The sequence below is a fragment of the Microcaecilia unicolor genome, chromosome 1 (genome assembly GCF_901765095.1).
Source record: "Microcaecilia unicolor chromosome 1, aMicUni1.1, whole genome shotgun sequence".
Taxonomy (NCBI): Eukaryota; Metazoa; Chordata; class Amphibia; order Gymnophiona; family Siphonopidae; genus Microcaecilia; species Microcaecilia unicolor.
In genome coordinates, this window is record NC_044031.1 from 366,661,283 (window position 1) to 366,678,387 (window position 17,105).

At 45.5% G+C, this 17,105-nt stretch overlaps 1 protein-coding gene across 1 annotated transcript in view; it reads right to left on the bottom strand.

The window, feature by feature from the left end:
- Positions 1-361: 361 nt before the first annotated feature.
- The window catches only part of LOC115474425, a 439,537-nt gene continuing 422,793 nt past the window's right edge, over positions 362-17,105 (bottom strand). The window contains exon 14 of the mRNA XM_030209885.1: positions 362-672. Within this exon, the coding sequence (XP_030065745.1) occupies positions 617-672 (56 nt within the window). The 3' untranslated portion in view covers positions 362-616. The remainder of the gene's footprint in view (positions 673-17,105) is intronic.

Genomic DNA, 17,105 nt, shown 5'->3' on the forward strand with positions numbered 1-17,105 from the left:
AAATACAAGGTGTAGTCAACTTAGATGCATGAAATGATATCAGGAGAATGTGGGAAGGGATGTGGCAAAAAGTGATCTTTGAATGCAGCAGAAGTGGGAATTTGAGGGGGTACAGATTCAGAAATTGAGCACAGTGTGGAGACATGGCGCGTGGGATGTCTAAATAATTCAATCAGAGGAATTTGGGGAAAAACTTTTATATGTTGTGACTGCTTCCCTCATTCTCATTTGCAGAACCAATGCACATGCATTCCAGTTTGTCAGATGTAAAATCATTGAAAAAAATATGAGTTCAAATCAAGAGCTAATTAATGCTGACATTTAAAAATTTTTTAAAAATAGAACTAAGACCACAGGAAAGTAAACTGGTTTTACACTTTATTTTGGGATGCAGCTTAAGACATTTGTTTCTACTAAGTAACATAATGAAAAAAGTTTTATTTTAATTCCAGAACCTGTATCAACTTTTAAATGGACATCTTAAAACACTGGTTAATGTTTATGTCCTTATCACATGAAATGAATATGTCCTATGCAAATATTTAAAAATACATTCTAGAATTTTTTATCTCCATTAAAAACAAACACAAATTTCTAGTTTGGTTGCTGTTGTGTCTTAGACTATTACGCCATTGTCAACAAGCACTTTCACCAAATTGGGAATGTTCAATCCTGGGGGAAAAGAAAACAAAAAATTAAGACAATTAATTATGATGGAAATGAAATGAACATAGCCATGTTCTGCTCCTTAAGAGCAACAATGTCATAGGCATGTAATTTCTTTTACAGAACAATAGAGACAATACTTATGCCTAGATGGTATTTATAAGCATCTACATAATGTTATTAGAACAGGTAATTTATTGAAACAAATCCATTAGTATATGCTTTCCTTGAAGAGCTGATTATGAAACTATGCATGCAACGTAGAATTAATGCACTTATTTCTCTGGAAACTTCTGGATACTGACATGTCAGATGTATGCCCAATACAGTATTCCTTTTTCCACGAAGATTTGTGGTTTCAGCAAAGTGCTGAGTGTAGTTCAAGTCATGTATGGAAAAATTATTCTTATCTGTTAATTTTCTTTCCTTTAGTCCAGTGTTTACTAAACTGTGTATCGTGGCAAACTCACAGCCACGGAGGGAGAGGCACACAAGCTGACTGGTCTCAAGCTCTTGTGTGCCGGGACCTGGGTTATCGCGTGCTCTGCTGCTGGCCATGGGTTGGGTCCTTCTTCCTGTCACAGTAAGGACATGATCTGTGGCCAGCAGCAGAGCACGCGCTAACTCAACACATTACACCTAATCACACTGACCACCCTTCAACATCTTCAGTCCTTCTGTGACTGTTCTCTTGTGCTTGACTGCTTAAATATTAAATGCTTTACTTTTTGTCTATTTAGATTGTAAGCTCTTTGAGCAGGGACTGTCTTTCTTCTGTGTTTGTACAGCGCTGCGTACACTTTGTAGCGCTCTAGAAATGTTAAATAGTAGTAGTAGTAGTACATGCGATAATCCGGGTCCCGGCACGCAGGAGACAGACTGAGGGAGCACAGTAGAGGCAGTAATGCTATTGACTTACAGCTTTCTTTTGGGCAGGGTCTCAAAGATGACAGATGACATGTAAGCCTTGTACCTGATATCTCTTTTCCTCTGTTGCTAACTGGACTTTGTAATTTCTGTTTCTCTGCTTTTTTCGTTTCATAAACCACCCTGATGGCCTTTCAGGTTTGAAAGACAGCCTAATATCTTGCACCTTGAGATGTTCTTTACCATAAGTCCCAGCTAAAAGCTTACTATTTTTCACTGATCTTCTGCCAAACTGCTGTTTGATTCTCCACTCCCTTTTCCTAGAGATTTTGCTCCTAGATACTTGAATAAACAGCTCCCAGCCTCCTACTATTCTTCCCTTCCCCCGTTGCTCCTTTTTTTGAGATGTAACCTTTCCTTTCCCAAATGTTCTTTTGTATTCTGTGTTGCTTTCTGTTGTGGTGCGTTGGTACTCTATCCCTCCCCCAATTGGTTATGCATTGTAAATCGTTTAGATTTCTTTTTTTGTAAAATTTTGCAGTATAATCAAATAAATTGAACTTGAACTTATAAATGAATAAATTAATTGCACTTAGTAATCACATAATCATGCAGTCAAAACCTTTTTTTTTCTAATTATGTGCAAATCTTTCCCCCCATTATTTTTAGAACTTATCTTTTATAACACCAACATTTCACATAGCTTTACCAGAGATTTTTGTAGACTCTGATATAAACTTTTTCCCTATCACAATCCAGAGTTGAGTATCATACAGTTCTCTTGACACATCAAATAAGATTGATCTCTATCTAATACTGTCTCTTCTGAAGGAGGAAAAAGCCTCAAGCAATGATGGGGTACTCCTTTGTTGATCAATTATTCACCTTAGGGAGCCCATTCATTCATCACTGGCTAAAAAACCTCCTGTTCTTCTTTATATTGAACTGTTCTCTCAAGTAACGCTTAATTCAGCTTTATGCTAGTGATTGAAAGAACACTTATCTCTCCAGCTGCTCAGTCTCTTTTCACTGTCCCCCAAGGTTTCGGTTCCTGCATCAGGGTCCGTGCTGCCCGTTGACTGATATCTGTAAGAAAGCGCACTCATTACATCACACAGTTCTTAGGACATAACCCCCCCCCCTTTTTTTTCCCCAAAACAACACCTCACACTCATTGCTGGCTCCTCTCTCGTTTGTATCGTTAAACAGTCAATATGGCGTGTGGCTTATAAATCCTTGACGTCACATGCCTACAACATAGCCCCTCCCATTGGTTGTGATCAACTCTCCCAGGGAACCTCCTTTTTCGTCTTTTGTGAAGAACTCAGAGAAGTCCGAGAGCCCACAGCAATGTCAATAAAGAAAAAACTTGTCAAAAAATGTAGTCAAAAGTTTTTTGTCACAAAAATTTGTAGTCAAAAAAATTTATTCCACTCGATCTTAGTATTCAGCCCGTTCGGCCAAATAGTCTGCAGACGGTATATCCATCTTTGTTCTTGTTGCAGCAAGAGAAGTTTTCTGTCACCACCCTTGATTCTCCATGTTAGTTGTTGTAATACCACGCATTTCAAGGATTCAAAAGTGTGATTAGCTATATTACAGTGTGCCACTAACGGCGCTGTTGTCTTCTTAGTGTGGATATTGCTTTTGTGTTCTACAAGTCTGGTCACCAATTTTCTCGAAGTCTGCCCTACGTATATTTTATTACACGGGCACACAATACCATAAATGACCCACTCTGATGTACATGTTGTGATAAAGTGTGTAGCTTTTGCCTGATTGAGGATCAGTAAATTCTTTTGTGTTCAACATTACTACGCACATTCCACAATTCCCACAGCTCTTGTGTCCCCCTTCAGGAACGTTTTCTTCTACAGTCCTTCTTAGAGCTGCGGGCATCAAGATCTCTTTCAGATTGTGTCCTCTGCTAAACACCATTCTTATTCTTGCCTTGGCAAAACCTGGTAGTGTCTGTATGATGTGCATAGAGCACTCAGACGGGCGAGGTACAATAATCGTATCTACTACTACCTAGACATTTGGATAAGAACGGTGAAGAAGAAACCATAACTTGTGTTATACGTTATTCCACTATGGCCTCACGGATTTCTGATATAAGAAAGAATTGGCACATCATACAGACACTACCGGGTTTTGCCAAGGCAAGAATAAGAATGGTGTTTAGCAGAGGACGCAATCTGAAAGAGATCTTGGTGCCCACAGCTCTAAGAAGGACTGTAGAAGAAAACATTCCTGAAGGGGGACACAAGAGCTGTGGGAATTGTGGAATGTGCGTAGTAATGTTGAACACAAAAGAATTTACTGATCCTCAATCAGGCAAAAGCTATACACTTTATCACAACACTTCATGTACATCAGAGTGGGTTGTTTATGGTATTGTGTGCCCGTGTAATAAAATATACGTGGGGCAGACTTCGAGAAAATTGGTGACCAGACTTGTAGAACACAAAAGCAATATCCACACTACGAAGACAACAGCGCCGTTAGTGGCACACTAATATAGCTAATCACACTTTTGAATCCTTGAAATGCGTGGTATCACAACAACTAACGTGGAGAATCAAGGGTGGTGACAGAAAACTTCTCTTGCTGCAACAAGAACAAAGATGGATATACCGTCTGCAGACTATTTGGCCGAACGGGCTGAATACTAAGATCGAGTGGAATAAATTTTTTTGACTACAAATTTTTGACTACATTTTTTGACAAGTTTTTTCTTTATTGACATGGCTGTGGGCTCTCGGACTTCTCTGAGTTCTTCACAAAAGATGAAAAAGGAGGTTCCCTTGGAGAGTTGATCACAACCAATGGGAGGGGCTATGTTGTAGGCATGTGACGTCAAGGATTTATAAGCCACACGCCATATTGACTGTTTAACGATACAAACGAGAGAGGAGCCAGCAATGAGTGTGAGGTGTTGTTTTGGGGAAAAAAAAAGGGGGGGGGGGGGGGTTATGTCCTAAGAACTGTGTGGTGTAATGAGTGCGCTCTCTTACAGATATCAGTCGACGCGCAGCACGGACCCTGATGCAGGAACCGAAACCTTGGGGGACAGTGAAAAGAGACTGAGCAGCTGGAGAGATAAGTGTTCTTTCAATCACTAGCATAAAGCTGAATTAAGCATTATTTGAGAGAACAGTTCAATATAAAGAATAGGAGGTTTTTTAGCCAGTGATGAATGAATGGGGCTCCCTAAGGTTGAATAATTGATCAACAAAGGAGTACCCCATCACTACTTGAGGCTTTTCCTCCTTCAGAAGAGACAGCACCACTATAGACAGTATTAGATAGTGATCAATCTTATTTGATGTGTCAAGTTAATAGATACATACCTGTAGCAGGTATTCTCCGAGGACAGCAGGCTGAACATTATCACTAATGGGTTGTCCCCCGCGACGGCCCAGGAGCCCGGAAATTACAAAAAAACAAGAACTTTCTAGAACGCGGCGCAAGCAGGTTCCCGCCCGCGACGCAAGCGTGTCACCTTTAGTTTAATAAAGAGCAAATATAGAAAAGGAACAACTCCAAAAGAAGAAGAGGGTGGGTTGTGATAATGTTCAGCCTGCTGTCCTCGGAGAATACCTGCTATAGGTATGTATCTCTATTTTCTCCGAGGACAAGCACGCTGAACATTACCACTGATGGGGTATCCCTAGCCCCCAGGCTCACTTGAAACAATTAACATTGGTCAATTGGGTCTCGCAATGGCAACGACATAACTTAGATTGATCTGAAAATAAATTCAACTAAGTGACAGTGCAGCCTGGAACTGAACAAAAATGGGCCTAGGAATGTGGAGTTGGATTCTAAATCCCGAACAGATTCTGCAGCACCGACTGCCCAAACAGACTGTCACGTTGGGTATCCTGCTGAAGGCAGTAGTGAGATGTGAATGTGTGGACTGATGACCACATTGCAGCCTTGCAAATCTCTTCAATAGAGGCTGACTTCAAGTGAGCCACTGACGCAGCCATGGCTCTAACATTATGAGCCTTGACATGGCCCTCGAGAGTCAGCCCAGCTTGGGCGTAAGTGAAGGAAATGCAATCTGCTAGCCAATTAGCGATGGTGCATTTACCCATAGTGACTCCTCTCCTGTTGGGATTAAAAGAAACAAACAGCTAGGCGAACTGTCGATAGGGTTTAGTCCGCTCCACGTAAAAGGCCAATGCTCTCTTACAGTCCAAGGTGTTCAACTGGTCCTCACCAGGGCGGGTATGTGGACGGGGAAAGAACGTTGGTAAGACAACTGACTGGTTCAGATGGAACTCCAACACCACCTTCGGCAAGAACTTAGGGTGAGTGCGGAGGACTACTCCGTTGTGATTTAATATAAGGTGCATGCACTACCAGGGCTTGGAGCTCACTGACCCTACGAGCTGAAGTAACAGCCACCAAGAAAATGATCTTCCAGGTCAAGTACTTCAGATGGCAGGAATTCAGTGGCTCAAAAGGAGCTTTCATCAGCTGGGTGAGAACGACGTTGAGATCCCATGACACTGGTGGAAGTTTTAATAGGGGGCTTTGACAAAAGTAAACCTCTCATGAAGCGAACTACTAAAGGTTGTCCAGAGATAGGCTGACCTTCTACACGTTGATGATAAGCACTAATCGCACTAAGGTGAACTCTTACGGAGTTGGTCTTGAGACCAGACTCTGTAGAAGGTATTCAAGCAGGGACCGTGTAGGACAAGAAAAGGGATCTAAGGCCTTGCTGTCACACCAGACGGCAAACCTCCTCCATTTAAAAGAATAACACCTTTTCGTGGAATCTTTCCTGGAAGCAAGCAAGACTCGGGAGACACCCTCTGAAAGGCCTAAAGAGGCAAATTCTAAGTTCTCAACATCCAGGCCATGAGAGCCTGAGACTGGAGGTTGGGATGTAGAAGCGACCCCTCGCTCTGGGTGATGAGGGTCGGAAAACACTCCAATCTCCACGGTTCTTCAGAGGACAACTCCAGAAGAAGAGGGAACCAGATCTGATGGGGCCAAAAAGGTGCAATCAGAATCATGTTTCCACGGTCTCGCTTGAGTTTCAGCAGAATTTTCCCTATTAGAGGTATGGGAGGATACGCATACAGAAGGCCTGTTCCCCAATGTAGGAGAAAGGCATCTAATGCTAGTCTGTCGTGGGCCTGAAGCCTGGAACAGAACTGAGGGACTTTGTGATTGATCTGAGTGGCAAAAAGATCCACCGAGGGGGTGCCCCACGCTCGGAAGATCTTGCGGGCAACGTCCATGTTCAGTGACCACTTGTGAGGTTGCACTATCCTGCTCAGTCTGTCAGCTAGACTGTTGTTTACGCCTGCCAGATACGTGGCCTGGAGAAACATGCCGTGGTGGTGAGCCCAAAGCCACATCCTGACGGCTTCCCGACACAGAGAGCGAGATCCGGTGCCCCCTTGCTTGTTGGTGTAATACACAGCAACCTGATTATCTGTCTGAATTAGAATAGTTTGATTCGACAGCCATCTCTGAAAGCCTTGAGAGCGTTCCAAATCGCTCGTAATTCCAGGAAGTTGATCTGAAGATCCTTCTCCTGAAAAGACCAAACTACCTGTATGTGAAGTCCATCTACATGAGCTCCCCATTGTCAGCACTTTCTGTGGCTAAGGAATTTGGAATGAACGTCCCAAGGTCAAATTGGATCGAATGGTCCACCACTGAAGGGAACTGAAAAAATCGGTGGAGAGATGGATGACATCCTCTAGATCCCCCCACTGGGAAGCTAGGGTCCATTGAGTTGATCTCATATGTAGGCGTGCCATGGGAGTTACATGAACTGTGGAAGCCATGTGTCCTAAGAGTCTCAACATCTGCCGAGCTGTGATCTGTTGAGACGCTTGACCGAAGGCCACTAGGGTCAAGAGATTGTTTGCCCTTGCCTGGGTGAGATAAGCTCAAGACGTGCGTGCGTCCAACAGAGCTCCAATGAACTCTAATCTCTGAACTGGGACTAGGTGGGACTAGGGATAATTGATTACAAACCCCAGTAGCTCTAGCACTTGAATAGTCATCCGAATGGACTGTAGAGCTCCTGCCTCCGAGGTGCTCTTCACCAGCCAATCATCGAGATAAGGGAACACATGCACTCCCAGTCTGCATAGTGACGCTGTGACATCTACCAGGCACTTTGTGAAGACCCTGGGCGCAGATGCGAGGCCAAAGGGCAGTACACAGTACTGAAAGTGCTGAGTTCCCAACTGAAATCGAAGATACTTCCTGTGGGCTGGAAGTATTGAGATGTGAGTGTAGGCATCCTTTAAGTCCAGAGAGCATAGCCAATCGTTTTCCTGAATATGGCCTAGCGGTCTCAACATCTGCCGAGCTGAAATCTGCTGAGACGCTCTGGCCAAGGGAACAAGACACAGAAGGTTGTCCGCCCTCGCCTCTGGAAGATAGGCATGAGCCGTCTGTGAATCCAGCAGAGCTCCTATGAATTCTAGTTTCTGAACTGGAAGAAGGTGGGACGGGGTAATTTATGACAAACCCCAGTAGCTCCAGGAGTTGAATAGTCATTTGCATGGACTGTAGAGCTCCTACTTCTGAAGTGTTCTTCACCAGTCAATCGTCGCGATAAGGGAACACATGTACTCCCAGTCTGCGTAGCGATGCTGCAACTACCGCCAGGCATTTGGTAAACACCCTGGGCGCAGACACGAGACCAAAGGGCAGCACACAATACTGAAAGTGCTGCGTTCCCAGATGGAATCGAAGATACTGCCTGTGAGCTGGCAGTATCGGGATGTGTGTATAAGCATCCTTTAAGCCCAGAGAGCATAGCCAGTCATTTTTCTGAATCATTGGAAGAAGTGTGCCCAGGGAAACCATCCTGAACTTTTCTCGAACTAGGAATTTGTTCAGGGCCCTTAGGTCTAGGATGGGACGCATCCACCCCCCCCCCCCCCCCCCGTTTTCTTTTGCACAAGGAAGTACCTGGAATAGAATCCCGGCCCTTCTTGCCCTGGTGGAACGGGTTCGACTGCATTGGCCTTTAGAAGGGCGGAGAGTTCCTCTACAAGTACCTGTTTGTGCTGGGAGCTGTAGGACTGAGCTCCTGGTTGGCAATTTGGAGGTTTGGATACCAGATTTAGAGTGTATCCTAACCAGACTATTCGAAGAACCCACCTGTTGGAGGTTAAAAGAGACAACCTTTGGTGAAAAATATCAACCCCCCCCCCCCCCCGACAGGTAAGCCGTCCGGCACAGACACTTTTACCGAGGCTATGTTGCACTGGAGACAGTCAAAAGCCCGTCCCTTGCTTTTGCTGGGGAGCCCTAGGGGCCTTAGGCGCACGGTGTTGATGAGAATGCACATGCTGGGGCTGAGCCTGATCCGGCTGCTGAGAATCAGGAGTGTACCTACGCCTGTTTATAGGAATAGGGAACACTCCTCTTCCCTCCAAAAAACCTCCTGGAAGAGGAGACAGTAGCAGAAGACGTCCAGCGTCATGATGCTTTTTTATCTGATCGACCATGTCCTCTACTTTTTCGCCAAAAAGGTTATCCCCCCGGGAAGGAACATCCGCCATTCGCTGCTAGGTCTTCTGATCGAGGTCAGAGACACGCAGCCATGAGAGTCTCTGCATCACTATACCTTGAGCAGCTATTCAGGATGCCACATCAGAAGTGTCGTAAGACCCCCCTGGCCAGGAATTTGCGACATGCCTTCTGCTGCCTGACCACCTGGTGAAAAGGTTCAGCAAGCTCCGAAGGAAGTGCTTCAACTAAACTGGACAGTTGCCTCACCGAGTTCCGCAAGTGAATGCTCGTGTACAGCTGGTAAGTCTGGATCTTGGTGGCGAGCATAGCGGCCTGATACGTTCTCCTCCCAAAAGAAAAAGAGTCCAAGGTCCTAGACTCTCTGCCTGGGGGCGCCGAGGCACAGTCTCTAGTACTCTTGGCTCTTCTGAGAGTAGAGTCCACCACCATGGAATCGTGATGCAATTGGGTCTTCACCATCACAGGCTCTCCACGGACTCTATACTGGGACTCGGATTTTTTGGGGGCCACAGGATTAGAAAGAGGGCACGACCAATTACGCATAAGCACTTCCCTCAGTGTATAATGCAAAGGGGCCGTTGCAACCTCAGTAGGTGGAGAAGGATAATCCAAGACCTCGAGCATCGCAACCCTGGGCTCATCCACAACCTCCATAGGGAACGGAATGTCTTTAGACATTTCTCTAACAAAAGAGGAGAAAGAAAGACTCTCAGGTGGAGACATCCTAGTTTCAACAGGCGGAGTGGGATCAGAGGGTACACCACATGACTTTTATTCCGAAAAGTACCTGGGGTCCTCCTCCTCTTCCCATGAGCGCTCATCCTCGGTATCGGACAAAAGCTCCCTAAGAGCAGCCTGAACCCGAGCCTGTCTTGACGTTGAGGATTGACGACTTCGTGGGGGGTGTTGAGAAGTCGACCCCTGCCAGGACTCCGGCAAAGCTTCCTCCATCGACGTCGAGGGGGAATCGACCCGGGTGGCAGCTAACGCCGGTACAGCAAGCGGTACCAAGGACGGGGACCTCCTCACAGGCGATGGCCCAGATGCCACCTCAGCAGTCGATGCGGAAGGCGCAAGCACCCCTGACACCGACTGGCGAAGCAAGCCTTCCAGAAGCTCTGGAAGAAGGGCCCTGATATGCTCAGAGAGCTTCCATCGGTAAAGGCTGGGGGGCCGGGTACAGGAGTCGGTTGCAGAGTCTGAAGGGGCTCGAGAGCCAGTACCAGGTTGCCAGATGACCGACGCATTGGCACCTCCTGAATGGAGGGTGAGCGGTCCTCCCGGTGCCGATGCTTCTTGGGTGCTGAGATCCTTGGCTCCCCGGAGCTCTCGGTACCATGTATGGAAGGAGAACGATGACGGTGCTTCTTAGCCTTCGCTCGATGCCCATCATTGAGACTCCTCAGTACCGATGAGGACGTGGAACCCATGCCTCCTCAGGGCCGGGTCCGATGCAGGTCGGTCCGGGGGGGCCTGCATAGCAGTAGGCCTAGAGATAGGTGGAGACCCACTCGATGCCTCGCTGCTCCCAGCTCGATGCGGTCTTTAGGCAGCCATTACCTGGACTCCCGATGTCGATGCCTCCCTTGATGCCGCTGCCGATCTCGGTACCGATGTCAATGCTGACGTCGAAGGACCGGACTGATCTGAAAAAAGTCTCTCACGCTGAGCCTCTCGAGCTACTTGGGTCTGTTTTTTCATCAATTTACACAGCTTACAAGCAGCTGGGAGATGGTCAGGCCCAAGACACTGGAGACACCACGCGTGGGGGTCGGTACTGGAGATGGTCCGGTTGCACCGAGTACAATGTTTGAAGCCGCTGGGTGTCCTCAATGACATGGAGGGAAACACGGCAGTCGTGAAATCAAAAGACTCGATGGTGCCAGGAAAAAAGGGGCACAAAAAGGAAAAAACAGCCCGACCGAGCAGCCTAAGGACGGTCGCATCAAAAAAGGCGGAAACTTAAAAAGAGAGGAGAAAAACTAAGAAATAAAGGTAAACCTACTTTTTTTTTTTAATATTTAGTGAAAACAAATAGTTAGAAGAAGGAAAAAGGAAGAACTTTAAAGCGTAAAAACGCGAACCTGGGTCTCCTGAGCCGATTTTGAAGAGCAGTGAACGAGACGTCTCTTCAGGACGCAGATCAAGAAAAAACTAAAGGTGACACGCTCGCATCACGGGCGGGAACCTGCTTGCGCATGCGCGGTGCCTCCTGTCCCGTGTGACGCCGCGTTCTAGAAATTTCTTGGTTTTTTTGTAATTTCCGGGCTCCTGGGCTGTAGCGGAGGATGACCCATCAGTGATAATGTTCAGTCTGCTTGTCTTCGGAGAACATTTTTTCCCCCCCAGAATACCTTTTTTTTTTTTTTGGGGGGGGGGGGGGGCAACTGTGATTGGGGGGGGGGGGGTGTACTGTGCCATGAAAAACTGCATGGACATTAAGGGAGCTGCAAACCAAAAAAGTTTGGGAACCACTGCTTTAGTCCCTACCAGGCAGTCCAGGACATGTGGGTTGTGCCTGTTAGCCAGCAGACGTGGAGACTCCAGAATTCTGGGCTCTACCCTATAAGGACACTGTGCAGCATCAGGTATTCAGTATTTTGAATGACAAAGCAGTGCAAAAAGTGGACATTTAGCTCCACTGAAACTGAATCAAAAATCTAGAAAATGCATAACAAACTTTGCAAACATGAGAAAAATTTTAGCTCCTCAAAGAACTTCTGCATATCACAAATACTTTAAGCAACTAAGTAACACAGAAATGGGCAGGTTCCTAGACTGGTCTGGAAAAAAAATTAACATGTAAGAATAGCGTTTCCTTCCGTAACGTCAATGCTATATCAGTTGAGGACTCTGGGATGTACCAAAGCAATCCTTAAAAAGGGTGGGAATCCCTATGATCTGCAACCCAAACAAGACTTCTGCTCTAATTCAACAGCTGTATCTCTAGTAGGATGAGCTCTTAAAGCTCCATGGCAGCTGCTTTCCCTTAAAAAAATAAGCAGAAGAAATTAAGTCCTTGAGTCAGTGGGCTATTGTAAGGCTTCGAAGCTGCTGCACATTTCCTTGTCCACCGAAAACAATAAAGACTCTTTCAGATTTTCTGAATTCATTAATAACCTCTGAGGAGACCTCAGTAAATATCTAGAAAATGAAGGATCTTAAACTCTTCTGCATAATCCTCCTTTATGGAATGAGGGAAGAACAAGAGTTTAATTCAGATTACCATCTTAGGTAAAAAGGAAGGAACCATACAGATACAAATTTCCGCTTCTGTAACAGAGAGAGAGGGATCCCTACAGGAAAGTAATTCTTAAACTCTTGGAACTGAGGAGATCGCTACTAAAAATACTAGGGGAAATATTCAGCCCAAGGTGGTCAGCGGTTTTTAAAATGCTGACAGCTGTGGTCAGAATTAGCCCCAGATATTCAGTGCCAGGCCATGTTTGGGACGGACACTGAATATTGGGGGCTAATTTAAGTGGAGCTGTCTTCCAGAGCTTATGTGGGTTCCAGCTGATATTTAGCATAGCTAAGTGGACCAAATTATGACAGCTTTGAACTGTCTTAAATTCACCCGCTTGGTGCTGAACATTGCTAGCACCTGAATAAATACTGGCTCCTCTCCAATACCACTCAGAGCCAATATTCAGTAGCACTGCCCAGTGAAGTACCACTGAATATCGGTGGTTGCTTTGAATATTGGCTGGAACATCTTAAGAATGATATCTTTAAGAGAAGATTGCTTCAGAGGTTCAAAGGGAGGATGATACAGCGGTCTGAGCACTTTATTAGGGCTCCACTTAGGAAAAGGATTTTGGAGGGGATGCTGAATGCAAGTTACCCCTTTAAGAAAACACACTATATCTAGATAAGAAGCTAAAGAAGTCCTTTGTAAGCAACCATGGGAACAAGACAAAGCTGTGCTGCCACCTAAAATTTTACAGATCCCAAGGCTGACACTTTATGCAGACCATCTTGTAGGAAGGCTAAAGTATGGGCTATGGAAGTTTTAAGAAGGGAAAATAGACTTCTGCACAGCAGGATTCAAACAACCTCCAGATTGTTAGAAGTATTCAGTTCAACATCGGCCAGGGTGGAAACACATACAAGAGGCTGTGGTGAGGTCACGGCTAAGAAGAGAATCAAGCCCTTCAGATTACAACTCCTTTAACAACTACATAATTAAGGGACTCTTTGTTGCTTTAAGATCTATTACTAGAAAACCTCAGCATTTCATTAACTTGATCAAAAGCTTCTTAAGATAATTTCCACTCCACAAGATTGAGAGAATTCCTGCTGAGGAAATCCACTTGGATGTTCTCTACATCTGCAATGTATGTACATGAAAGAGCTAAAAGAAAATGTCAGACTTGCCTCTGGTGCAATCATATCAAATGCCAGATACAAGAAGTTGTTCCAAATTGAGGCCTGTTAGAAAGTGACAGAGACACTCAGGGGAAAAGTTTGACTTTATGCCCTATCACATAAATGCTCAGGGTACAGTGATGTGAAAAAGTTTTCTCCCCTCCTGATTTTCCCCCTATTCAAAAGCATGGATTAATGAGACAAAGCCAGCATGGATTTAGTGAAGGGAAATCTTGCCTCACTGATCTATTACATTTCTTTCAAGGGGTGAACAAACGTGGATAACGGCGAGCCGGCTGATATTGTGTACCTGGATTTTCAAAAGGTGTTTGACAAAGTACCTCATGAAAGACCCCAGAGGAAATTGGAGAGTCATGGGATAGGAGGTAGTGTCCTATTGTGGATTAAAAACTGGTTAAAAGATAGAAAACAGAGAGTAGGGTTAAATGGTCAGTATTCTCAATGGAGAAGGGTAGTTAGTGCGGTTCCTCAGGGGTCTGTGCTGGGAACGCTGCTTTTTAACATATTTATAAATGATTTAGAGATGGGAGTAACTAGTGAGGTAATTAAATTTGCTGACAACACAAAGTTATTCAAAGTTGTTACATCGCAAGAGGATTGTGAAAAATTACAAGAGGACCATATGAGACTGGAAGACTGGGAGTCTAAATGGCAGATGACGTTTAATGTGAGCAAGTGCAAAGTGATGCATTGGGAAAGAGGAACCCAAACTATAGCTATGTAATGCAAGGTTCCACGTTAGGAGTCACTGACCAAGGGATCTCGGTATCATTGTTGATAAGTTGAAATGCTCTGCTCAGTGTGCTACAGCGGCTAAGAAAGAAAATAGAATGTTAGGTATTATTAGGAAAGGAATGGAAAACAAAAGTGAGGACGTTATAATGCCTTTGTATCGGTGCAACCGCACCTCGAATATTGTGTTTGATTCTGGTCACCACATCTCAAAAAAGATATAGTGGAATTAGAGAAGGTACAGAGAAGGGCGACGAAAATGATAAAGGGGATGGGACAACTATGAGGAAAGACTGAAACATCTAGGGCTCTTCAGCTTGGAGAAGAGACGGCTGAGGGGAGATATGATAGAGGTCTATAAAATACTGAGTGGAGTAGACGTGAATCGTTTGTTTACTCTTTCCAAAAATACTAGGACTAGGGGACATGCGATGAAGCTACAAAGTAGTAAATTTAATGCAAATCGAAGAAGTTTTTTTCACTCAAGGTGTAATTAAACTCTGGAATTCGTTGCCAGAGAATGTGGTAAAAGGCGGTTAGCTTAGCGGGGTTTAAAAAGGGTCTGGACAGTTTCCTAAAGGATAAGTCAATAGACCATTATTAAATTGACTTGGGAAAATCCACTGCTTATTTCTGGGATCTTGCCAGGTATTTGTGACCTGGATTGGCCACTGTTGGAAACAGGATACTGGGCTTGATGGACCTTTGGTCTGTCCCAGTGTGGCAGTACAATGAAGATACATACCTGTAGAAGGTATTCTCCGAGGACAGCAGGCTGATTGTTCTCATGACTGGGTGACGTCCAATGATCGGAAATCTTCCTAGCAACAAAAGTTTGCTAGAGCCTACGAGCGCGTGCGAGCACGCGCGGCCATCAGCTTCCCGCCCTTTGTGCGAGAGTCCCGTTAGTTTGATAATAAAGCAAAGAAGGAAAAGACAACTCCAAAGGGGAGGCGGGCGGGTATGTGAGAACAATCCGCCTGCTGTCCTTGGAAAATACCTGCTACAGGTATGTATCTTCATTTTCTCCAAGGACAAGCCGGCTGCTTGTTCTCACGACTGGGGTATCCCTAGCCCCAAGGCTCACTCAAAACAACAAAGAAAGGTCAATTGGGCCTTGCAATGGCGAGGACATAACAAGGATTGACATACGAAGAAACATCTAACTGAGAGTGCAGCCTGGAAAAGAACAAAAATGGGCCTAGGGGGGTGGAGTTGGATTCTAAACCTCAAACAGATTCGACAGCACCGACTGCCCAAACCGACTGTCGCGTCGGGTATCCTGCTGAAAGCAGTAGTGAGATGTGAATGTTTGGACTGAAGGAGTGGAGGAGTGGCCTAGTGGTTAGGGTGGTGGACTTTGGTCCTGGGGAACTGAGGAACTGAGTTTGATTCCCGGCACAGGCCGCTCCTTGTGATTCTGGGCAAGTCACTTAACCCTCCATTGCCAACCGCATAGAGCCTGCCATGAGAGGGAAAAGCGCGGGGTACAAATGTAAAAAAAAAAAAAAAAAAAGACCACGTTGCAGCCTTGCAAATTTCTTCTATAGTGGCTGACTTCAAGTGGGCCACTGACGCTGCCATGGCTCGAACACTATGAGCCGTGACATCACCCTCAAGAGTCAGCCCAGTTTGGGCGTAAGTGAAAGAAATGCAATCTGCTAGCCAATTTGAAATGGTGCGTCTCCCGACAGCAACTCCCCTTCTGTTAGGGTCGAAAGAAACAAGCATTTGGGTGGACTGTCTAAAAGGGCTTGTCCGCTCCACATAGAAGGCCAATGCTCTCTTGCAGTCCAATGTATGCAACTGACTTTCAACAGGGCGGGTATGAGGACTGGGAAAAAGTGTTGGCAAGACAATTGACTGATTCAGATGGAACTCTGACACCACCTTCGGCAGGAACTTAGGGTGAGTGCGGAGGACTACTGTTATGATGAAATGTAGTATAGGGAGCATGGGCTACCAAGGTTTGAAGCTCACTGACTCTACGAGCTGAAGTAATAGCCACCAAGAAAATGACCTTCCAGGTCAAATACTTCAGATGGCAGGAATTCAGTGGCTCAAAAGGAGGCTTCATCAGCTGGGTGAGAACGACATTGAGATCCCATGACACTGGAGGAGGTTTGACAGGGGGCTTTGACAAAAGCAAACCTCTCATGAAGCGAACAACTAAAGGCTGTCCAGAGATAGGCTTACCCTCTACACGTTGATGATAAGCACTAATTGCACTAAGGTGAACTCTTACGGAGCTGGTCTTGAGACCAGACTCTGATAAATGTAGAAGGTATTCAAGCAGGGTCTGTGTAGGACAAGAGTGAGGATCTAGGGCCTTGCTGTCATACCAGACGGCAAACCTCCTCCATTTTAAAGAGTAACTCTTTTTAGTGGAATCTTTCCTGGAAGCAAGCAAGACTCAGGAGACACCCTCTGAAAGACCCAAGGAAGCAAACTCGACGCCCTCAACATCCAGGCCATGACAGCCAGAGACTGGAGGTTGGGATGCAGAAGCGCCCCCTCGTTCTGAGGGTTGGAAAACACTCCAATCTCCATGGTTCTTCGGAGGACAACTCCAGAAGAAGAGGGAACCAGATCTGATGCAGCCAAAAAGGAGCTATCAGAATCATGGTTCCGAAGTCTTGCTTGAGTTTCAACAAAGTCTTCCCCACTAGAGGTATGGGAAGATATGGATACAGGAGACCCTTCCCCCAATGAAGGAGAAAAGCATCCGACGCTAGTCTGTCATGGGCCTGAAGTCTGGAACAGAACTGAGGGACCTTGTGATTGATCTGAATAGCAAAAAGATCCACCAAGGGGGTGCCCCATGCTCGGAAGATCTTGCGCACGACGCCCAAGTTGAGCGACCACTTGTGAGGTTGCATTATCCTGCTCAACCTGTCGGCCAGACTGTTTACGCCTGCCAGATACGT